The 23,922-nt window shown below is 35.0% G+C and overlaps 1 protein-coding gene and 1 long non-coding RNA gene across 3 annotated transcripts in view; one reads left to right on the top strand and one right to left on the bottom strand.

Moving 5' to 3' along the window:
• Positions 1 to 23,922, bottom strand: part of TBCK (TBC1 domain containing kinase) — a 211,745-nt gene that overhangs the window by 17,229 nt on the left and 170,594 nt on the right. For both annotated transcript variants that reach the window (XM_059171534.1, XM_059171529.1), the window contains exons 24-25: positions 14,451 to 14,626; positions 2,682 to 2,841 (exon numbers count right to left, since the gene is read on the bottom strand). In XM_059171534.1, coding sequence (XP_059027517.1) covers positions 2,682 to 2,841; positions 14,451 to 14,626 — 336 coding nt within the window. The remainder of the gene's footprint in view (positions 1 to 2,681; positions 2,842 to 14,450; positions 14,627 to 23,922) is intronic.
• Positions 1 to 23,922, top strand: part of LOC131829607 (uncharacterized) — a 198,999-nt gene that overhangs the window by 24,656 nt on the left and 150,421 nt on the right. The gene's annotated exons all lie outside the window — the stretch shown is intronic.

Below are 23,922 nucleotides of genomic sequence, written 5' to 3'. Positions count from 1 at the left end.
TGCATTTCAGTCTAGCTCTTTTATTAGATTGTAACAGAAGATGTAAAATTGGGAAAATTACATCAGCATCTACTGTTTCGTGAGTAAAAAATTCCCTAGTCCAAATATGGGTTTGGCACAGAAACCATAAACTTTTGCAAAGATAATCTGTAACTATGCTAACTAGAATTGGCACCTCTACTTCCTTTTCACAGTATTCAACTGGGACTCTCTTAATCTTTCAAAATAGGACTCTGCCAGCTGCAGTGCACTGATTTCAACTCAGAAGAAAACCTTACTTGCTTGAAAATCACGTGTGTGAGTGTGTGCACACGCACACGCATGTGTGTGTGTTTCAATACTAACAAGGGAAAAAGATAAGCCCTGATCAGAAGAGCTCTTATGAAAGAATCTATACTACTGTATGACCAAAAATTGTAGGGCTCAGATGAACTGTGACAGTAGGATAGTCTGAACATATTAAACCCTCGAACTTTTCAAAAATTGCTATTTTAACCATTTTTAGGTGTACAATTCAATGGCATTGGGTACATTCACAATAGTGTACACTTGTCACCAGTAGTTATTTCCAAAATTTCTTATCATCCCAAAGAGAAACTCTGTACGGATTAAGAAAAACTCCCATTCTCTCCTCTCTCAGCCCATTAGAACACTAATTTACTTCCTGTCTCCACGAATTTGCCTATTCTAGATGGTCCATTTAAGTGGAATCAAAGAATATTTGTCCTTTAGTGTTTGGCTTATTCCAACTTATCATGATGTTTTTACGGTTCATCCATGTTGTAGCATATATCAGAACTTCATTCTTTTTTAAGGCTGAATAATATTACACTATATGTATATACCACATTCTGTTTATTCATTCATCTGTTGATAGATACTTGGGTTGATTCTACCTTTTGGCTATAGTGATGCTATAGACACTGGCATACAAGTATGATCTGTTTGAGCTCTTGTTTTCTATTTTGTTGGGTATTTACATAAGAATGGAATTGCTGGTCATAATGTAATACTACATTTATGTTTTGAAGGAATTACCAAACTCCTAAAGTGATTTCAATAGAAGGTGCATCATTTTACATTCCTACCAGCTTAGAATTTCTTTCCAATTTCTCCATATCCTTGCCAAAAGTTGGGTGGTATCTCACTGTGGTTTTGATTTGCATTTCACTAAAGACCAATGATGTCAAGTATCTTTTCATGGGCTTATTGGTCATTTGCATATTTTCTTCATCCTTAGAGCCAAAGAAATTAGCAGCTGAAAAAAGGGAGTAGTTAGAGAAGGCTTTCTGGAGACAAGTGTTAACCTTCAATAGAAGAATATAGCAAACTTGAGATAATTTTTGAGTGAAGAATACAGGGGGATAAATATTCTTGACTATTTCCCTCTGGTAACTTGTCAGAACTCCCCATTAGCTCAAAAGCTTGAAGCCAGAGAACATGGAAGCCAGCCTCCTGAGGCAGAGAACAGGGTGAAGAAGTGTGGAGATCCAATAAAGGTGGAGCAAATAAAGCCTATCCACAACCATGGATACATAGAATTCCAGTAAACAGATTTTAAATTGAGATGCTTCTATACAGTGGTGATGGGGAAGCATTAGTAAAGTCATACAGATCTGAAGAGTAGATAAAAAGATGATGGAACAGCATAAGCAAATAAATAACTGAAGTTCTTTCTAGTCTCATGGTGAGAAAAACTTTTAAGATACATCTCTATACAAATACTTAATTTGTTTCTCAAAAATAATTTCCTGATGTTGGACTGAAGCATGAATAGCTGAATATACAATCTGTTCAGTCATTGTTGTCTATAAGCACTAATGACCATGCAGTTTGAAGACATTGGCTAATTTATTCATAATGTGATGGCTCTTCATGTATTACTTTTTTTATCATATATTGTTATTACTTAACTATATCCATGCTTCCAGATTTCCTTCATATTTTGAACTTTTAAATTTATTTGCATTATGATAGATTATAGCATGTTATAGGTTTTGCATATAACAAATGACAGATGCTTTGTAATTGATTATTTATTCATTTTAAAAAGATTTATTTATTTGCCAGAGAGATAAAGAGAGAACAAACTATATTCTCCAACTTATCTCTTATAAAAAATAACTGATATTTTTGACCTCCATAAGCTATTCTTTGTTTTATACTCAATTTGCTAAGAACATAGTTAGGGAAGAGGGAAGACTTATTTCTTCATATATTCCTCATATCTGAAAGTTGATATTCTTCCTGAATTCTCTATCATCAAAAAGCTTTGAGGCTATAGTAAACAAAATCCCCAGATCCAATAAATTCTATCATGATCAGCTTTCAGAGCTCCCAATCAAGCCTCAGTGTGCTTCTCCCATGGAAGGAACTGAAGCTACTTCTGTGCAATTTTCAGAAAGAAGTTCAAAAACAAAAACAAAAACAAAAACGTCTTTGGCTATCATTTGGCTCTTTCTAAGTTTATTACTGATCTTCATATTGCACACTGAGGAGAAGTGTTAATTCTTTTACTGGGAAAAGGTGAACAAACTCTTCAGTGTAGGAATATAGTCAGAACTTCAAAGCTCTTTGATTTGTGACCAACTCCTAAAGAAATATACTCTTAGACAAACCATTATGATAGACATGCAGACAATACATCATTATGTTCATATGCCATTTCTAAGTCTACTTACCTCTGCTGTGTGCTTTGCCACATGCCCCACGATGACAATGACCTTCCCTTTGAAGCTCTGGAGCACAGCAGTAAAAGGGCCCTGGGTAAGTTCCCCTTCTGCAGTGAAGGCAGCACTAAATGGAATGTTGATGCTGCCTGAAATATGACCCCGAATAAAACTGAGAAGGAAAGATTAAGGAAAACATTTATTTGTGTGTAGACTTGAGTGCGTGAGGGAAACTCACAGAGGGAATTGATTCGCAGAAGATAGTAGGTTAAAAATCAAACACAAACAGAGACCAGATTTAAAAATTCCCTGAGCAGGCAAAAGTAGTTTAGTCATACAAGCAAAGTTTAATTTGGCTTATTTTGCAAGACAAGTGAAGCCAACTTAACAATGGTCACTCCTTGCTCATGCCTCTGAAAATCATAAACAAAACATAAATTGTTGCCCCAAATTGATATGAGATAACCCCTAGCCAATTTGCTCTCATTTAGGAAAATTCTAATATTGTAACTAAACTGAAAAATAGTTATTACCTCCACATCATATAAGCTTCTTTATAATAATAGACCCTTGAGGCTCAGTCCATCTTTTTGTTTTGAGTGCTCCTAACTTGTAGACTATGTTCTTTAGCATGCACATAATAAGCTTTTACTAATTATTACTTCAGTAATTCATTTGGTTTTACTTCTGGTTTTTGTTTTTTTCCCTCCCTGAACTTTTGATGGTTTTTAACATCTTGAATGCTCACGTGAGTATTTTATCTAAATGAAGCAAGGTACTGCTAAGAAAAAAAAAGTTAAATATGAAAACAGAATGGAAAGAAGAAAGGAAGAAGATGAGTGGAAAATTTAAAGAAGATTTTCCAGAGGGGCGCCTGGATGGCTCAGTTGGTTAAGTATTTGCCTTGGGCTCTGGGCATGATCTCTGGGTCCTGGGACTGAGCCCTGCATCAGGCTCCTCACTCGGGAAGAACCTGCTTCTCCCTCCCCCTGCTTGTGCTCTCTCTCTGTGTGTCAAATAAATAAAAAAATCTTAAAAAAACAAAACCAAAAACAAAGAAGACATTTGTGATTAAATGAAGTATTGCAAAAGGGATCAGGATGCAGCAAATCAATGTCAGTCCTGGGGGTTGCAAAATATTTATGGCTTTTAGTTCATTACTAAAACCATGATTATTTTACAGCTCTGAGAGTAATATAGTCAGAAGTTCTCTGATCTAAGTTGATAACTAAAACCTATCTACTTAGGGCAAGTGACTGCTAAACAGGACTCTCTTTAGAGTTGTTAGGTCATTAGCATTGATTGGAAACCCTTTTGTTGTGGGCTATTTCTCAAGTGAACTTAGATGACATTTCCATTCTTTCCAACTTCATGCTTTGTAAAGGGGTCATGTGTTCTTATATTTGCACTTTAGAAGGGTTCTTATGGTTTCATTGAGTATTTTAGTTTTGGAATTAAAATAATAAATTAATTTAAAATATTTAGTAATATCATATGATCTTAAAGAAAAAATATATGCCCCTTACTAAGCCATAGTATATTTCAAGAAGTGGTAGATGATAAAACCAGAGAGGTAGATTAAATAATAATTATGAACTTAGTCTTCTAATTATTTTCAAGGTATTTAAATTTGTTTGAAATGTGAGATCCCACTTAATGTTATTATTTATTATCTGTCAATAATATCTGTTCCTGCCAATAAATGCCATAATGTTTTACACATTGTGCTTCCTGAACTTTCCAGGTTTGCCACAGTAATTTTGAAAATAAAGGCCCATATATCTTAAAAAAAAAAAAAAAAGAAAGAAAAAATATACACATACCCCTATCCCCCACCAAATAACTTTTTTTTTCCCCACCGAATAATTTAACAGTACAATTAAAAAGATGATTCTTCATGGAGTCTATGGAGGAAGACTTTTTTTTTTTTTAGATTTTTATTTATTTATTTTCGACAGGTTGAGAGAGAAGGAGCGGAGGAGAATGAGAGTGAACGTGTACACAAGTAGTGTGGAGAGGCAGAGGGAAAGGGAGAAGTAGGTTCTCTGCTGAGCAGGGAGCCCAAGGTAGGCTCCATCCTGGGACCCTGAAATCATGACCTGCACCAAAGGCAGGTCTTAGCCAAATTAGGTCTTAACCAACTTAACGAACTGAGCCACGCAGGTGTCCTGAGGAAGACATTCTTAAATGTTACCATTAATCAAATAACTCTTCAAATAAACATAAAATAACTGTGAAAACTATTCTGAAAGAGATGGATAGAATACTCTGATAGATTATATCAACTTGGGGAGGACAGGGAAGGTTTTCACTGAGAAAGCAAGTGATAAAGTTAAGTTAAAATCAGAATTGACAAAACTTAATTAGGCAAAGGGATGGAATGGAGGTGGGATAGGGTGGTTGAAGAGATAAACATTTCAAGAAGAATGTTAAACTTGTTACTATCCTACAATTTTCTGTTGGCTGTGCTTTATAGTTTATGTGCTCAATAGAGGCATTTCCTCTAGACTTTTTTTAAAAAATGGAAGGGCCATAGGGTTTTAAAGTGTTATGCTACAAGCAAATAATATCCCCCTCCAAACTCATTAGATTTAAAAATATATATATAGATTTAAAAAAACTATATTAAATGTTAAAATGCTTGACAAAATATGATGGCAGCAGAGATTTTTTGGGAATAAGAAAATCATAATCCAAAGTGCAAAAACTATCCCAATCCCTTTCTCAGCTATCTTAACATTTCAAAAGATAAGGCACAACAGAAACAAAACATTAAGCCATACTTCCCCTCTCCCTAATTTAGTTCAAAAAGTCTTGGAAAACATTTAAAAGCACTCATCCAAGAACACGCTTGTTGTAAAATTCTAGTGCAAATAAGATTAGGTAAGCATGAATGCTCTTAGTGTGGTCAAACCTCTAAATATCTATACTTAACTATGTTACTGGCAAATAGCAGAGAAGAATGAGATTGACAAAATGATTTAATAATTGCCTTAAAATATCCAACAGCTCAAAATGTAACAGAGAAACAATCTTATATTTTTCTAAACCCTAAAAGAGTAGGGCATTTTTGTTGGGTACCACACTTGGTGACTTCATACCTCTATATACGAAGTACACGAGCATTTCATCAGACCACTTTGTGGGCTTGTTCGGTTGCTATGTTAACTAATTATAATTAATGTTATAGAGTCAACAGTAAAGGCTATAAATTTAGTATATCAATAGCCAAAAGAGAATATGGAATTAAGCACATAGTTTCCTCATATATAATGTAACTAAATAGTTAAATTAATATAAAACTATATCTTTAGAGATTGCTATTTCTTCTTGCTAAATCTGTTGCTGCTTCCTTTGAATGGCATCATCATCCACCAAATCAGTTTAAACCTCATCAGTGGCAACATCCAACATTCTAGAGCACTAATAAATCCCATTCTCCTATATCTATTCCCATGAGCACTTATCTATTTCACACACTAATTCTTTTGAGTGCAGACTATTGTGGTAGTTTTTTGTTTCCTTCAGCTCTTATCTTTTCTCTTGGAAATCCATTTTATTCACAATATTGTTAGATTAAAAATTTAAAAACGAAGTTCTGATTATTCACGTCCTTATTGAGAAACCTTTTATGGCTGTCCAATTTTCTCAGTTGAGCCCTCATGACTACCAACCAAACCAAGTCAAACACTGTTTCCAGTATATGTGCTGCCTCGCTCCTGCAGCTTTCTCTGCCTAAATATCCTTTCTCCAGTTTTTTTGAGTGTTCAAATGTTACCCATCCTTTAAGTGTTTCCTCCTTGAAAATTTCCCTGCACACCTTTCATGATAGCAATTTGACCTTGTATAAAACACGCTAATGCTAATGTACTTGACTTCCATCAAGACTTTAAACAATTTACAGGATCTGTATTTATCTCATCTATGGACTCTTATAATGCTTCAATACAGTGCTTATGTATTTGCTGAGTAAATGAATTTCAGAATTATGTCAAACCTAGAATAACTTGGGTCAGCATCAAATATGTTAAATATATCCTGGCTTCCTAGCTAGTGGCACCAGCACCCACCAATAGATCAAGTGGCATGATCCAAAATTATCTTTTTTAAATTCCTAGTATGAGAAAAGGGAAAGAAACAACGATAAAAGGCATTTCTCTGGATTTTTCTCCAGCATGGGTATTGACGCAAAGGGTTTACCAAAACTGATGTATTTTAGGGCAAAGCTAGAGATCCCACCCTTTTTGATTGCAAATACAGAGAAATGTTTATGCATATCAAATCTCTGGGTGATTCCATCCTTCTGGTCCTGCCTGCACCATTACCTCCACTCTTATCTTGTTTCATACTGCACTAATCCCTACAAAGTACAAATGTGAGCATGCTATTTATCTGATTAAAATTCTTTAATGCTTTCTCATAGTCTTTGGAATAAAACTCAAATTTCTTAGCATGTTATATTCTCCACTGAAGCTGCCTACTGTAGTGTCATTTTCTACCCGCATGTATTCTAGCCATGTATATCCAGAGTACTTGAAATTTCCTCGATCTGTCCTTCTCACCCTCTCTGTGCAATCACACAGTATGGTATTTTTTTTGTTGTTGTTGTTTTTGTTTTTGTTTTTTTCAGTCTAAATGTCCTTTTCCTCTTCATTCCTGGGGTAACTTCCATTTCTCTTTCAAGACCCATCTCAGGTATCACCTAGTTTGGGTCACCATCCTTATATTCCATGGCCTTCTGGGGGTGCCTCAAACATAGACCATTTCACACTGTATTGTAATTATCTATTTAATGGTCTCAGCCATAAGACTATGAACTCCTGTCAGCAAGAGTTCTGACTTAAATCTGTTTCCTCATTGCCTGGCCAAGTAAGTTATTAATCAGGCTTGACTGGTTGATTGAACGAGACTACATGAACTGGGGCAATGGGTGGGTCTCAGAAAAATGGGAGCTCTTCAACAGTTAATGTACCTTCACAACTCACTATTAATTCAGACAGTAGAGACATTCCAGGAGTGACCACCATATACTCCCATATTATACAAGGTCTATTGAGATATAGGAATACAACTAGCTAGAAATTTTAATTCAGGTAGCTTGAACCTAGACCCGAAATGGGATGAAAAAAATCTTACTAAACCTCCTTAATATCTATTCTGCTCTGAACACAAGTATCTCTAAATTATTTTGAAGAAATTTTTAGAAACTAATTCTTCAGGACACAGAGACCAGAGCAATACTAGCATTTTACTAAGGATGAATAATGTGGTATAATAATAAAAACAACTGAGTTTATGTGTTTTTTAAATTAAAAAATTTAAGCCTGAAGTTGTTTCTCCTATAGATTTGGATATTAAAAAATGTAAGTGCTTTACAAATAAGGCTGCAAAAAATTCAGTCTTGAATTCAAGGATATGAGAAGAAGGTTCCTTCAAAGTATTTCTGTTTACAAATAATATCAGTTGGTGCCACATTTACATGACTGAGACTACTTTTAATATGAGCTCTAGAAAATTTGAAACTCTATTTAGAACCATTAAAGAAAACAACAGTTTGGCTTGTGTATTATCTTTGAAGTTATTAACATTACTTATGAAATTTATGCCATTATATGAGAAACACTTTCTATTGCCCCTTTATAATATGCACTTACTGGGTTTGCTCAGTGCCTCACAGGGCAACTTGTGTTGGTCATTGTGTGGCTGAATCTGAGTTCCATGATGCTAGGTGCAAGGAAGGCCCCGAGGCAAGGAGAGCATTAAAGGACAGGAGGAAGTGAATTTCCACTGATTGAGCATGTTTTCAGGCCCCGAGCCCTGCGGTTCTCAAGACTCTGGCACTCCTGGCTGTTCTGTGAACATTGATGATATTCCTTGATTCAATCCAGCACATGTGTGATTATTTAGATTATCTGGATTGTGACCTTTGTTGGTGTGGCTGCAGATTGTACCATGGAGGAGTGGAATTTCTGGACTCCTCTTAGAGAAATTTATACAGAGATGCAATACTGGAGACTATAAGAACCTGAGCACAATGGGTTATTAACTCTTTAAACCCAGTTGGATCTCATGTTGGAACAAGAAGAGTGAGGACAGTGGAGAGAGGCTGTCTTAAGGCTCCACACCCACATGGAACCCAAGGCAGGGCTTGAATTCCCTGACCCTGAGATCAATAACTAGACTGAGATCAAGAGTGAGAGGCTGAACTAACTGAGCCACCCAGGTCCCCCCAAGTTTATTAATCTTTTCCTACCTCAAACCAAACGCATAGCCCAGGGGTGCCTGGGTGGAACAACTGGTTCAGCTTGGAACTCTTGGTTTCTGCTCAGGTGGTGATCTCAGGTGGGCTCTGCAATTAGCATGGAGTCAACTTGAGATTCTCTCTCTCTCTGAATTACATAAATAAATCTTTTTAAAAATGCACATCCCATTTTTCAGACTTTCTTCTATTATGGAAACTTCGGCTATCTCTTTATTATTAGAGCTGAATCTCTAACAAAGTTTGGATAATTAGCAATTTTGTTAGTTTTCAATCATAAATATTTAATTTGCACTACAGTATGTTGTTTGACATTGTTTCAAATGTGTTTATATATTTCCACCATATGTTGTATTTTTAATGTTTTTGTTATTGATAGTAACCAAGCTTCATTGTCTTTATAGAATTATATTAAACTTTTGAAATGTTTAGATATGCTTTCTGGCCCTACATGTGGTCAATTTTCAGAAGTGTTCCATGCAAGCTTGAAAAGAATGTTTGTAGCCAGCAGTGCTCTGTGTCTCTGGGTCCAGCTCATTGACTGTTTTGCTCAAGACTTTGTGGTTATTGAATGTTCCTCTAGTATGTTCCTGAGAGTTGTGTATAAAAAATGTTCCACTCTAATGATAGCTTTTAGAATGCTCTTTTTATTTGGTCCATTTTTGTTTTCTATTTTTGAAAGCTGTGTTATATTAGCTGAATACCATTTTGGAATGGTATTCCAAAAGCTGTAGTTTTTGGTGAATTAACTTTTAAGTATTATGAGTAACCTCTATCTCTACAAATGCTCATTTCATTAAAATATCTCTTGTCAGAAATATGTAATTATTGTTTGATCTGAAATCCCTGTAATTTATTAGAACAATAAAACTGACTTAAATCTTTGCCTAGATGAACATTTCATGTTTCTTTCTTATAAAAATAAAATACAATTTCAACATAAACTTAGCTATTTAGCTTCTCTGACATTAACTGTTCAGCTCTAATAATAAGAACTTAGATTAGATTATCTCTAGGTTTCCTTCTCATTTGTAAGTTGGGATTACGTCTTTATTGTCACATGGGTAAAGTCTGTCTTCATGTTCTCCAGCTTTCCTTTTCTATATTCCTTACTTGCACTACTGGGCCCTACTGAAGTTAGGGGTAGTTCCCTCAGATTGTTGATATGCTTCTCCTTACCCATTATCACAAAAATTGATAATAGATTAAAATATTACCTCTTACAGGGTATTTGTATTTTAACTGAGAATACCTATAAGCTAAATAACTAAAGCTTTAGCAGAATTTCAGATAATGGGGCTCAGGGTATAATATCCCAAAATATGGCATCTTGGTATACAAAATATTTTACACTGAAGGAATTTTGAGAAATGGCATGTGCAGAAAAGACTTTCTGACCTTTCCCTGAATCAAGAAATAAAACTGTCAACTGAGGGATGCCCTCCCTATACTCAGGGGATGGGGACATACTTATCTGAACAAACAGGCCTTGCTAAATTTCCCTTAGCTTAACTAAATTTAGCTCATATGTTCTTGCCCTATCATGTGTTCTTGCTACTGTCTACTCCTCACCAAGCCTACCATAAAAATTCTCAGGTTTAACCACTTCTCCAGATCTTCATTTCCTTACGAAGGCTCCCATGTCATGTAAAATTTATATTAAATAAATGTGTATGCTTTTCTCTTGTCAATTTGTCTTCTCTTACAGAAGCCCACCAAGAACTTAGAAGGGTAGAAGAAAAAGATGCTTTTACTCCCTTATACACATAGGAGAGTTCTAGAGGGTTAAGGCTAACTCTTAAATTCATTGGTAGACAGTAACTTAATTTGCTGAAAAGTAAATGCTTCCCTCTCTTTCATAAATAATCATTTCAATTATTTTACAAAGGTAAATGAGATGAGATAAAACTTAATTTTAGATTCTTAATCTCCTGAAAGAACAAATTACAAAAAAATTTTCACCTATATGAAGACATAAGAATTGTGTTAGCCAAATTTTCCTGTCTAAATGATCTTATTATAAAAGCAAAATAGAGGATAAAAATTATATACAGAGATTATAAACAATTTGAAATATATTACAGATGACACTTCAAAAATAACTTACTTTCTTTGGAAGAAGGAAAAGGTGTTAGAGTTTCTTTGTTGTTTTTTGTTTTTCTCTCTACTATATAGTACTACATTTTGTTGGCAAGGAAAAATTAAATTATTTTAAAAGTACACTAGTATTAAATACTTATTAATTTAATAAACAGAGAGATAAAGTCACATAAATCCCAGAGTTTAATTGCAAATATTTACCTTGGTCATAATTAAGAACTACTCTATAAAAATAATTCCTTTAAAAAATATTATAAGGAATATAATAGGCTTTCATTTGTTAAGTTTTAAAACACCAGAATCTAATGATAGTTTTTGGGAAAAATTAACAAGAATTAAAAAAAAAAGATTTATTTATTTTAGAGAGGAAGAGAGGGACAGGGAGAGAATGAGAGAGCAAGACAAATGTGTTGAGGGGAGCGCAGAGGGAGAGAATCTCAAGCAGACCTCCTGAGGAGCTGAATGTGGAGCCCTGTGGGGGGCTTGATCTCACAACCCTTGAGATCATGACCTGAGCTGAAATCAAGAGTCAGATTCTTAACTGACTGAGCCACCCAGGTGCCCCAATAGAAGAATATTTTTAAGGCATTAAAGTAAGTCAGTTGGTAGAAAAAAGCCTTTCTAACATGATTCCCTCAAAATATTCTAACTTTGCTTTCCAATATTCAAAATAGTTCCATTTTCTCAAGTGAGATTTATTCTGGGAGAGCAAGGGTCATTCAATAATTGCAAATCAATCAACATGATTCACTACATCAACAAAACGAAGGATAAAAATCATATGATCTTCTCAAGAGATGCAGAAAAAGCATTTGATAAAATTCAACACCATTCATGATTAAAAAGTCAACAAAGTGGGTTTGGAGGAAACATACATCAATATAACAAATGCTATTCATTGGTTGTTATTAATGATGACATCTAAATAAAATCAACCATCACATTCTAATATATTAATTTGAAGTACTAAATTAATGAATCTCTTAATTACCATGAAACACACTTTTCTGTTGCCTTTAATTCCTTGAGAACAGAATTTAAGATTAGTAGAAGAAAATGTTACTTATTTCCTCATAATGTAATCAAATGCATCATTAGAGATTATAAAAGGTTTTTTAGCCTTGGAAGGCCATAGGCAGGTAGTTTGGATACTTCACTGAAAAGGATTCTTAGAACCCACAGCTCTCCATTCTTCACTGTGTTCTTGGTACTAGAAAAGACTTAATGACACCCAATGAGCTTAGCTTGTGGTTCTCCTCAAAGCACTGTGATTGATACACAGGGGCCAAGAGTTGGTATTTAGAGGTGAGATAAAGCAGGTATGGGATAAGATAAGAGGATACTGGAAAAAAAAAAAACAAACCCACAACTTAGGAAAGTTGTGAGGATAAATAACACAACTTAAGAACACTTTGGTTTTAAAGTAGGCTTTCAAAAGGGGGCTTAGAGAATTTCACAATTTGGGTCCTTTGGGAGGATTATAAATGATGGGTGACTTTATTTTTCTTTCTTCCCTCGGGACTCCCCCAAAATAGCACAAAGCATTACTGATTCTCTTCATTCAGCATGTGATTATAAAGACTAAAACAATCAATCCAGGTCTCTATCCAGTTGCAACTATGAGCCAGGTATTGTCAGATGACATAAAGGCATTCCTATATTAGGCAACTCACCCATACTCATCAGAGAACAATGATCAGGCTAGCTGCTCTGCTTTCTAGTGTTCTATTTATATTTATCCTGAAGAAAATAAAAGAGAGTAGTAACTTAAAAATCAGCCTATGAGGTTTGAAAAACTTTGGACTGAATGTCACTCTCATATTGTGTGTATTTTAAAATTTCAACTAGCTTTTTAAATTATTTGAAAGGAAGTAAGTGATGTGTATATAAGCTATTTAATTATTTTAGAAGTAATCTTCAAAATTAAAACAGGATGGGGAGCCTGGATGGCTCAGTCAGTTGAGTATATGACTCTTGGTTTTGGCTCAGGTTGTGATCTCATGGGTCCTGGGATGGAGGACTACCTCAGGCTGCACACTCAGTGGGAAATTCATTTCATTTGGAGATCTTTCCCTCTGCCCCTCCCTTCTCTCTCTGTCTCTAAATTAAATAAATCTTTAAAAAATAAAATTAAAATAGGGCAGTATAATGTTATACTTTTTGATGGCTTTACAAGAGACTATGACTAAAGTTTAAACCAAAAGAAACAAGCTAAAAAGTTAAAAAATTAAATGTATTTTAAACCCTTGAAATAACAGATAAGAATTTTTACAGCACGAGTTCCTGGATCTGCCAACTGGAATTTAATGCTTCTTTTGGGAATCCACTCATCTCTTCTGCTAAGGAACTTCCAAATATCCCCGAAAACCTAACAACGAGGGACATAAACATTTAGGCTCTCTCCAAACTCAGTAGTCTTTCACAAGTGAGGGAAAATAAAAAGTAGTAAATTTTAACAAAAAGGTGGGGGATATATCCTTTGAAATATCAGTCTCCCAAACTATATTCTTAGTAATCTAAGATTCTATGGATTGCTTCAGGAGTTCATTAATGTGCAGTTTAAATTTCATTTTAAAAGTTTCATTTCAAAAATTGTGATTGCAAATAGGCACATGAAAACTCATATGCCAATTTTAGCATAAAAGAAACCACTAATCTATTAACACTTATTTTCATATAACTCTCATTTATAGTTAGTAAATGATATAAATAATAACTTATGAAGAAAATCACTTAAAACTTATTCATTTATATTTTATACAATGAATTTCTGAGAAAGAATTTATTTTAAAAGGAGTTATCCTGTTAAAAATTTTTGAAAATCATTTACCTAGATTCTAGAGTATAGAGAATCAAGGTATGCTTCATGAGAATCTGACAGATGAAGAGATAAGCAGAAAGATTAAACTACTATTTTGTAACTGTTTATACTTTAATGCCAAGCAAAATCCCAAGAAGTTATGGTACATTTAATAGTAAAATGTCAGTAAAAAATACTTTAATATATTCTCTAAAGACCATATTAAGAAAATTATAATAAATACAAGTTCAAATTTGAGATCTATCAATCTCTTTTTCTAGGGTATGAAATAGACCGTTAAATATTGTTCTTTTCCCCCCAAATTTTATCTATAGCAAGAAGGATTCAAATACCCCCAAGAACACTAGAAAAACCGAAAACCAAGAAAATGTCCCAATATTCTGGTGTTATTTGGGAAGCATTTTAAGGTCATGCAATGTTACTATGTATTATGCAAGTCTATTTTGACATCTACTTTGAGAGTTACTTAGCTATCTGAATTTAGCTATCTGAATTAAGAGGAATCCCAGATATGTTGTTTTTACCATACACCCTCAAAATGGAAAGGAAACAGTATGAGTAAGGCAGTATCATCATTTAAAACCACATGTGAAAAGGATACTCTTCACTATTCCGGATGTCAACTACCAGGAGCTTTGGTTTACTGGACTTTGTCTTCTTGGGGGGTGTTTTGAAATGGCCTGTCACTGTGAGTTCACACAAGTCAATCAGGTCCTCTGCTGAAATCCGGGGTGATACTTCTGATTTTAGGTCATTTAATGGGATAGATTCTCTTGACTGAAAAAAATATACAAACAACACAAATATTGAGAATAATACTCTATAGAGAAAGAAACTATAGCCAATACAGAATATTTGTAGGCTCTTGATATCAGTCATTACAGCATACAGGAGAACAGGAAACTGAATCTCACTTTAGTGGTCTACTGTGTAACTGTATTCCTTACTACTGAGGTTTACTTATTCACAGAGGAAAGCATTGTTCTTGAGCTCCTGGCTCAAATTTGATACAATGAGATGAGGCAGACTTTTCCTTATGAGAGTACTGTGTATCTTTAAAGACAGTTCCTTTAAGTACATTTCACTTTTCTTCAAGCATAATTACAATTGTGATTCACATTAATTAAAACTCTGGTAATATAAGAAATTGCATTGTAACTCAGTATACATGCTAATTAAAGAACCTGGTACTAATATACATATTAGACTTTTATAACATAATTTATGTCCCATATGGATAGTTGAGCAGAAATTAGATTTTCAGAGATGAATGCAAGAAACATAACACTTTCTTAGATAGTAAACAAAAATGACAATGTATCTTACTTGTGAAGGAATTAAAATCAGACTCCAGACAATCAAACCAGTGCTTTGGTCCATGCGACTATTATATGGTGTAAGACTGATTCAGACTAAGGGCTATTTACAACTGTTCTCTTCGTTACTTAGTAGGGAGAGGGAATTTCCTACCTCCATAAAAAGCAATTCAATACAAATCAACTCAATTCAAACTAAATTTATGGAGCACTAGTAGTCACTCCTGAAAACTTATTTACCGTAACTTGAGAATTTAAGAACTTTCAATATTCACTTGATTGAAAACACTGGGGTTGAAAAGAAAAAAACATATTTATATGCTTAAGTTTTCAAAACTGAGCTTATTATCTCATTTACTCATTTTCTCTGTTTTCACAGTTCCATTGTAGGATACATTTAGAATTTCCAATTTAGAATTTCTATGCAGGAGAGAACAAAGCATATGGATCATTTATCAGACCAACTTTTTTTTAAAGCTTTTATTTAAATTTTAGTTAGTTAACATACAGTGTAATATTAGTTTCAGGTGTAGAATATAGTGATTCAACACTCCTATACAACACCCAGGGCTCATCACTACAAGGGCGTTCCTTAATGCCCATCACTTATTTAACCCATCCTGTGCTCCACCCCCCCGCTCCCCCCTCCCTGCCCCCATAACCAGCAATTCAGACAGACCTATTTTGAAAAAAAATTGTTTTTGGTTGTAGTTTCAATTTGAGCTCTCAACCTTTGGGTTTCCCTGACTATGGCATAAATTCTTCAGTGGTAAAACACATTTTCTCCCACTTCATTAGTTTTTATTTTATTTATTTTTTTTAATTTCTTTTAAGATTTTTTATTTATTTTATTTGACAGAGAGAGATCACAAGTAGGCATAGAGGCAGGCAGAGAGAGAGAGAGGAGGAAGCAGGCTCCCTGCTGAGCAGAGAGCCCGATGCGGGACTCGATCCCAGGACCCTGAGATCATGACCCGAGCCGAAGGCAGCGGCTTAACCCACTGAGCCACCGAGGTGCCCCTCACTAGTTTTTAAATAGGAATGGAAATTGCTAAGCTTTGTGGGTTTATGGCTCTTAATAAAAGATAGACATTAGACATTCTATTTTTTTAATATTAAGAATGAAATCTACTTAAATATTCTGAGATTAAAAATGCTTCAAAAAGATAAAAGAATTTTAAAATCAGCTAGCCTTACAATCAATGCTTCCATCTCCTTTTTTGTTAGGTTGTAATCTCAGTAAGTATTTTTCCCAGTCTTCACATGAAGTTGCACATTTATGAAGATAAAATAAAGAACTTTTGATTACCCTAGTTCTGCTTTTAGTCATTTAGTGATGAATGCAGCATTTCAAAAAGAGGTTTTGTCTGAATGAAATATGTGCCCTGCCTGATGAAGAAGAGAATCTGACAGAGAATTTGACCAGCGTATTCTCTATGAAGAACTGATTTAAGAAAGATCTGACCTTGGCATTGGTTCCAATCAAATATATCATGTATAAGGAGTTTCTCAAGGGAAAGAGCAATTGTTACACGTAATGGTAAAAGCAGAAGAAGAGAGGAATCACTGACAAATTCATAACTTTCTGAACTTTTGAGAGTGTATATATCAGTGAAGAACTTTAAAGATTTTATTTATTTGGCAGATAGAGATCACAAGTAGGCAGAGAGAGGGGAAGGGAAGCAGGCTCCCTGCTGAGCAGAGAGCCTGATGTGGAGCTTGATCTCAGAACCCTGAGATCATGACCGGAGCCGAAGTCAGAGGCTTTAACCCACTGAACCACTCAGGTGCCCCTATCAGTGAAGAACTTTAATAAGACATGCAAATTCCTCTGCAAATTAATTTTAAGAGATTAATAAATCAGATTTAGGATAAATTGTACTACTTTGCTTTACGAAGAAAATAAATACCAAAAATTTTCAGAACCTAGTTTCTCTTCTATTAAGACAATCTTATATGCAATTTTACTATTTATTGTGCAATTTCTACTTATAAAAATAAAAATATAAGTATATTTTTAAAGTATAAAAATAAAACCTCTGTACTTTTGTTTCATTTAGTATTATTGACATTGGGATTTTCCTGTGTGACTGGGTTTCAAATTCATGGGACGTTGTTTATGGACAGCAGACAAAAATCTATTTATTTATTTATTTATTTATTTATAGATTTTATTTATTTATTGGAGAGAGAGAGAGACAGAGATATGGGTCCTCGGGTCAGTAAGACTAGTCTGTACATTGTCTTATTCACACCTATTGATTATAAGTTCTATAAGAACGAGTATCTTTGTTTTGCTCATTAATGTATTCCACTTACAATGTGTGGTACTTAGTAAGTACTCAATAAACATTTCTTTGTTCATTCACACTTTAGAACTCTTAGAGTTATTCACTTACACACCACTCTCTTCTCTTTTCTACTTATCTAAACCCTGCTGATTTGAGATAAAAATCTGATCATGTAACTTTTATAATTAAAAACACCTCAATGGCTTCCAGACATGGATAGAATAAACCCAGAATTCCTTAGTATAGCATGTAAAGCCCTTTATGAATTAAACCTGTCTATAGGCAGGAGACCACAGACCTTGGAGTTAGACTCCCTTACTGAGCTGAGCACTCAGGCTGGGAATTAGAAGAAAATAGTAATGAATAGGTGGGTAGGGAACAGACCTTGAAGGCTCTGAAAGATGAAGAAGCTTGAGGCTATCACAAATAGGTAATTACTGTAGGATTTCTGAACGAATGTGTCACATTAACAGCAATATCTCAGGGAGACTAATTTGGCTGTATTTTGAAGGATGAAATAAAGATGGGAAAAATGACAACCAGCAAGACTTGTTAGAAAGTGAATTTTATGATTCTTTAGAATGATGACATTGTAAATGGGGAGCTTTGCTTTATCCACTCTCCTCTATTTCCCTTTAGTCTTTCCCTTTCTACTATTTTTTCTTGTCCAATTCTCTCTCATCCACAGTGAAAGATATAGTAAAACAACATATAATAAATAATACAATTACTTTCCAAGGGTGAGTCCTTGTTTAGCTACTATTTTACCAGTCACTCCTGAAATCACTGAAACTTGGTTTCTGTCATGATGCAGAAGAAGAAATGATTCACTTGTCTAGGAGAAAGTAGACAATTTGGGAACACTTCTTTGAAACGGTAAGATTTGTGTTGAGAATAAAAAAGGATGACTAGGAGTTGGCCAAGTGAAGAACTGGGTTTTTCACGCAAATTCTGTGTAAAGACATTCTCGCACACACATTGGAAAGGTGTTTTGATTCTATTTCTAGGATTTCGGTTCTACCTCGAGGAGATATGCTGAATAAAACTAGTCTCATTAAAAATCCATTATTTCTTCAATTCAGCCTGGAATAAATGGGGCAGAAATTTTAGTCAGGATGCTATTTTCATTTTGGAAGATTTTTTTTTTTTTTTTAACAGTTGAGTTCACAAGTATCTAACCAGAATTTCTCAGGTTTACAGTGTCTGCCTCATTTTGATGATGATCTCTTCCAGAAGCCATGAACTCTGTGAAAACAGGGAGCAGGACTAGTTTTGTTTTTTACTTCCACTACCTAGCAAAAAGTTTAGAACCCAGTCACTACTCAGTACACTTGGGTGTATTCATGAAAGGCTAAATAAAAAAAAAGAAGACATATGAAAAACACTAGAGAAAATATAGAGTAAATAAAGGAGGGGTGTCTGGGTGGCACGGTTGGTTAAGCGACTGCCTTTGGCTCAGGTCATGATCCTGGAGTCTAAGGATCCAGTCCTGCATCGGGCTCCCAGCTCCACAGGGAGTCTGCTTCTCCCTCTGACCTTCTCTCCTCTCATGCTCTCTCTCAATCTCTCTCTCAAATGGGTAAATAAAATCTTAAAAAAAAAACAACAACAACAACAAAGAAAGGAAAGGAAAGGGACGAGTAAATGTTGGTTCTTAAATTTTGGATATGGGTGATTAGGAAAAAAAGATGTTTAACAGAGGCAAATAGTAAATAAGGTAAAGAAATTTCTGACTTGGGAATATGAAATCAAGGTTACATAGGGTCTACTAAAGATGAAGCATTGAGAAGGCAGTTAGAGATAGAAACTGGTGTTTGAGAGAAGTCATGGCTATAGTTATATTTCTGGAATCATCAACATAAAAATTATAGTTTACGTTATGACAAAAGATAAACAATTTGAAGAAAAAAGGAAAAAATGGCAGGAAAAAAATCCTAGTTTTAGTAGGCACATCTATACACTGCTGAAAAAATTAAATTACATAAACTATTACTAAGGCTTAGAAATACCTGAAGTTAAGATTTTTTTAGGGTACTACCCATCAATTCTTATTATTGCATATGTCTACAATAAAGAGACTGCTTGCTTTCATAGTGTTAGATATTTTGAACTTTTGTATGAAGAGGGACCCATTTTTACAAATGGCACAGGCAGACATTAACTATCATTCTCAAAGGAATTTAAAGAAAAATGACCTTTGAAAACATTATCAATCTACAAAGATTTTTATCTATATATTTAAAGCAATAAATTGTTTCTGTGGCATTTTGGTGTTTCCGTTTCTCTTTCATGTTTTAAGAGAGAAAAGGGAGGGGTTATTATTTCCAAGATACAGAAATACAGTATCTGAAATGGAGTTTGAAATAAAACTGTCACGCTCTGGAAGCTGCATAATATAGCTCTCACACTAGATAGAATATTTTTTCTCCCTCAAATAAGAGAGATAATGTATATGAATATGAAACACAAAGAAGAGTAGAGATAGAAATTCTTTCGGTGATTAGGGATTTTTTGCTAAAATTTTTCCAGATGTGTTCCTGGAAAATTACATATAAGCTATATTTCTATGAAGTGAGTGATTCTTCTTTTTATATGTAGTTTCATTTTGGAGATATTTCATCTCTCTTGGCCACAGTTTTCTTGTGTATAAAATAAAGGAGCAGATATCTTATGCTTCTATTAGCTCTAGGACCCTGTGACCTTATTTCTAATAGATTTTAAACCAGCAATGGGTCCTAAAACTTTTACTAACCTTTTGGGACAAAAGTTAGGCATCTGTAGGTAATACTTAATTACATCTGAGGAGTTTCTACTTAAAGAAATTCAGCAATGATTCTAATGGGAGGCTTAGTAAAGTGTTTGTACAGCGTGACTTGCTTTTGCAAACATAGATGAGTGAGAACTTAAGCATTTCATAGATAGGTGGGAAATATTTTATATTTCACATTGGTTGAAGTGAAGGCAGAGAGATGGAAGTTACAGTAACAGAACTCTAACATCAGTGAATTACAGGGAAAAACAAGGTCAATGAGGCAATGTATGGGAGATGGTGGTGCTGTTTTAAATGTTTCTAAAATCTTCTGGAAATAATTTTTTTAAAAGATTTTATTTATTTATTTGACAGACAGAGATCACAAGTAAGCAGAGAGGCAGGCACAGAGAGAGAGAGAGAGAGAGAGAGAGAGACAGAAGCAGGCTCCCTGCTGAGCAGAGAGCCCGATACGGGGCTTGATCCCAGGACCCTGAGATCATGACCTGAGCTGAAGGCAGAGGCTTTACCCACTGAGCCACCCAGGCGCCCCTGGAAATAATTTTTGAAATAAAACCAGAACCTGATAAATTTCCCAGGCTGAGGTAAACAAGATGAAATTAAAGAAGACAGTGGCTTCACTCAGTTGAATTCCTAAAAGTGGAACTTATGACACCTTCCTTCTGGAATGTGATTGAGCTGCTATTCCACATAGGATGTTAAGGTCAGCTTCAATGGCAGCAGAGCTTTGGGGAGTAGAGTCAGCTGGTGACCAAGAGGTCACAGTATTTTAGTTAGTCCAATAGATATTTTCACCTCAAACTCTAATGTCAAGGCAGCCGTCATTTGAACTAGGTTGCTGATTTCATCATCCTTCTCTTTCATTCTTACCCTTTTCCTTATACACTGAAGTGATCAGCACGGCTATTTTTGCTTAGTGTTCCTTGTGACTTGGGAAATTCCCCCATCATTCTCCTTACTATACAATGTCAAATAAATGCCTGAACAATACTCTTTGACTAGAAGCTTCAGTAAATCCCTGTGCAAGAAAGTCTTCCAGACTGCCTTTCTCATCCTTATTGCTGTGCCAAGGACAAGGTAAATGAGCTCTCTAAAGTTCTTGTGGTATTAACATTTATTACCATGATTAATATCTAGTGGATTGTTCAGATAATATCATGCATCAGCCAACCATTTTTATCTCAATATAATTGAGATGTACCAAGTGAAGGGAAATCAGTTTTCCCTGTGAAGACAGAAGACTCTCAAAAATCTTATGATAAAGAAAGGATACTCATTTGTCTCTAATCTCAAACCATTTATTTTAACACACTACAAACTATCCAAGATAGTTCTTATGAGAATATAGATACAGAAATACCAATGCCCATAATATGCTTACTGTATTTCAAACTTATAATTTAATGAATTCAGAAAGTGTCACAACCAATCTTATGCCAAAGGTCATGGAGATGTACTTTAGGTTTATAATATATAATACTTATATTGGAATATGAACTGATAAGTTCAAATGGTTCCTTTCTATGTTAAATTGGTTAGAGCCCAATTTTTTTTTCATATTTTCTGATATAAAATAAAAGTATTTCAGGGGTAAACTAATTTTTCAATTCATTTGAGATCTGACTAGAGTTCTAGATTCTGAAACATAAATTGGGCATAAATGAACAGAATTTTAGAAGAAAGTCTAATAAATTACTTGATGTACAAAGTCTATATAAATAAAACAAAGTATGTTGAATTTAACAGTGAAAGTCTGTTAAATGTCATAGTTAGTGACAACTAACCCAAATTACCAGCAATAATGGGATATATAAATTACTGAATATTTATTCTAGATATAATCTATTTTAAAGTATTAACTTAAAAAAAGTCTTCATAGCCTCCATTTGGCTTAATACAAAATGATACACAGTTAAAAAGTTATCTAAGAAGGGGCACCTGGATGGCTCAGTGGGTTAAGCCTGACTTGATTTTGGCTCAGGTCAAGATCTTGGAGTCATGAGATCGAGCCCCACTGAGTGTGAGCCTGCCTAGGTGGCTCATTGGGTTGGGCCTCTGCCTCTGGCTCAGGTCGTGATTTTGGGGTCCTGGGATCGAGTGCCATGTTGGGCTCTCTGCTCTGCAAGGAGCCTGCTTCCCCCTCTCTGCCTGCCTCTCTGTCAGGTAAATAAATAAAATCTTTTTTTTTTTTTTTAAAGATTTTATTTATTTATTTGACAGAGAGAGATCACAAGTAGATGGAGAGGCAGGCAGAGAGAGAGAGAGAGAGAGAGAGAGAGAGAGAAGCAGGCTCCCTGTTGAGCAGAGAGCCCGATGCGGGACTCGATCCCAGGACCCCAAGATCATGACCTGAGCCGAAGGCAGCGGCTTAACCCACTGAGCCACCCAGGCGCCCCATAAATAAAATCTTAAAAAAAAAAAAAAAGAGTCTCTCTCCCTCTCCTTTTACACCTCTCTTCTGCTTTCTCTCTCAATCTAAAAAATAAGGTTACCTGGGGCACCTGGTTAGCTCAGTCAGTTAAGCACCTGCCTTCAGTTCAGGTCATGATCTCAGGGTCCTGGGATTGAGCCTCGCATCAGGCTTCCTGCTCAGTAGAGAGCTTATTTCTCCCTCTGCCTCTCCCCCTCACTCATGCTATATCTCAAATAAGTAAAATAAAAAACATAAAGTTATCTAAGAAAATGAAAAATATTTCATAAAGGACTTACAGGCAATATTTCTTATGGTGAAGTACATCTTCAAAAAACTGTAATGACTATCAATGTGCAGATATATTTCAACAATTATATACCCTATTAATTTTTTTTAATTCTTTGGTATATCTGGCCATAATGACAGCCATCTAAATGTGTTCAAAAGTATTTTTTAATAGAAAAAAAATAGATACTCTATTGTAAAATCAAATGACAAATTTATCATTAAAAACATGAGGTTGGGATGCCTGGGTGGCTCAGTTGGTTAAAACCTCTGCCTTCGGCTCAGGTCATGATCCCAGGGTCCTGGAATCGAGCCCCACATTTGGCTCTCTGCTTGGTGGGAAGCCTGCTTCCTCCTCTCTGTCTCTGCCTGCCTCTCTGCCTATTTGTGATCTCTGTCTGTCAAATAAATAAATATTTAAAAAAAAAACAAAACAAAACACATGAGGTTACTTTAATTGAAATGATAGTAATGCTACAAATGGTAAGAATACCACATAGAATCAAGAATTAGGGGCGCCTGGGTGGCTCAGTGGGTTAAGCCGCTGCCTTCGGCTCAGGTCATGATCCCAGGGTCCTGGGATCGAGTCCCGCATCGGGCTCTCTGCTCAGCAGGGAGCCTGCTTCCCTCTCTCTCTCTCTGCCTGCCTCTCTGTCTACTTGTAATCTCTGTCTGTCAAATAAACAAATAAAATCTTTAAAAAAAAAAAGAATCAAGAATTAACTAACAAATGACAAATGGACATACAAATACACAAGTTGGTAACAGCCTCTTAGAAAAGGTAATTTAAAATTACTTATTATCACATAATATGAGAAATAATTACTTCCTTTCCAGTCAAACAAGATACAAGTAATTTCTTGGTATCTTAAATTTAACTGAAAGTTATGTTTGAGCTTTGGCTGGTGAATTTTCAGTAAGTTTTCATTGTTCTTTAATCTAGTTAATTTGTTTTTTCCAAATGCCTCTCAAAATCACAGGATTTCACATTCCATGAC

The sequence above is a fragment of the Mustela lutreola genome, chromosome 1, assembly GCF_030435805.1.
Source record: "Mustela lutreola isolate mMusLut2 chromosome 1, mMusLut2.pri, whole genome shotgun sequence".
In the NCBI taxonomy this organism is placed as follows: domain Eukaryota; kingdom Metazoa; phylum Chordata; class Mammalia; order Carnivora; family Mustelidae; genus Mustela; species Mustela lutreola.
Note: the sequence above shows the minus strand (reverse complement) of the source record. Positions and strands in the feature narration are given on the sequence as shown.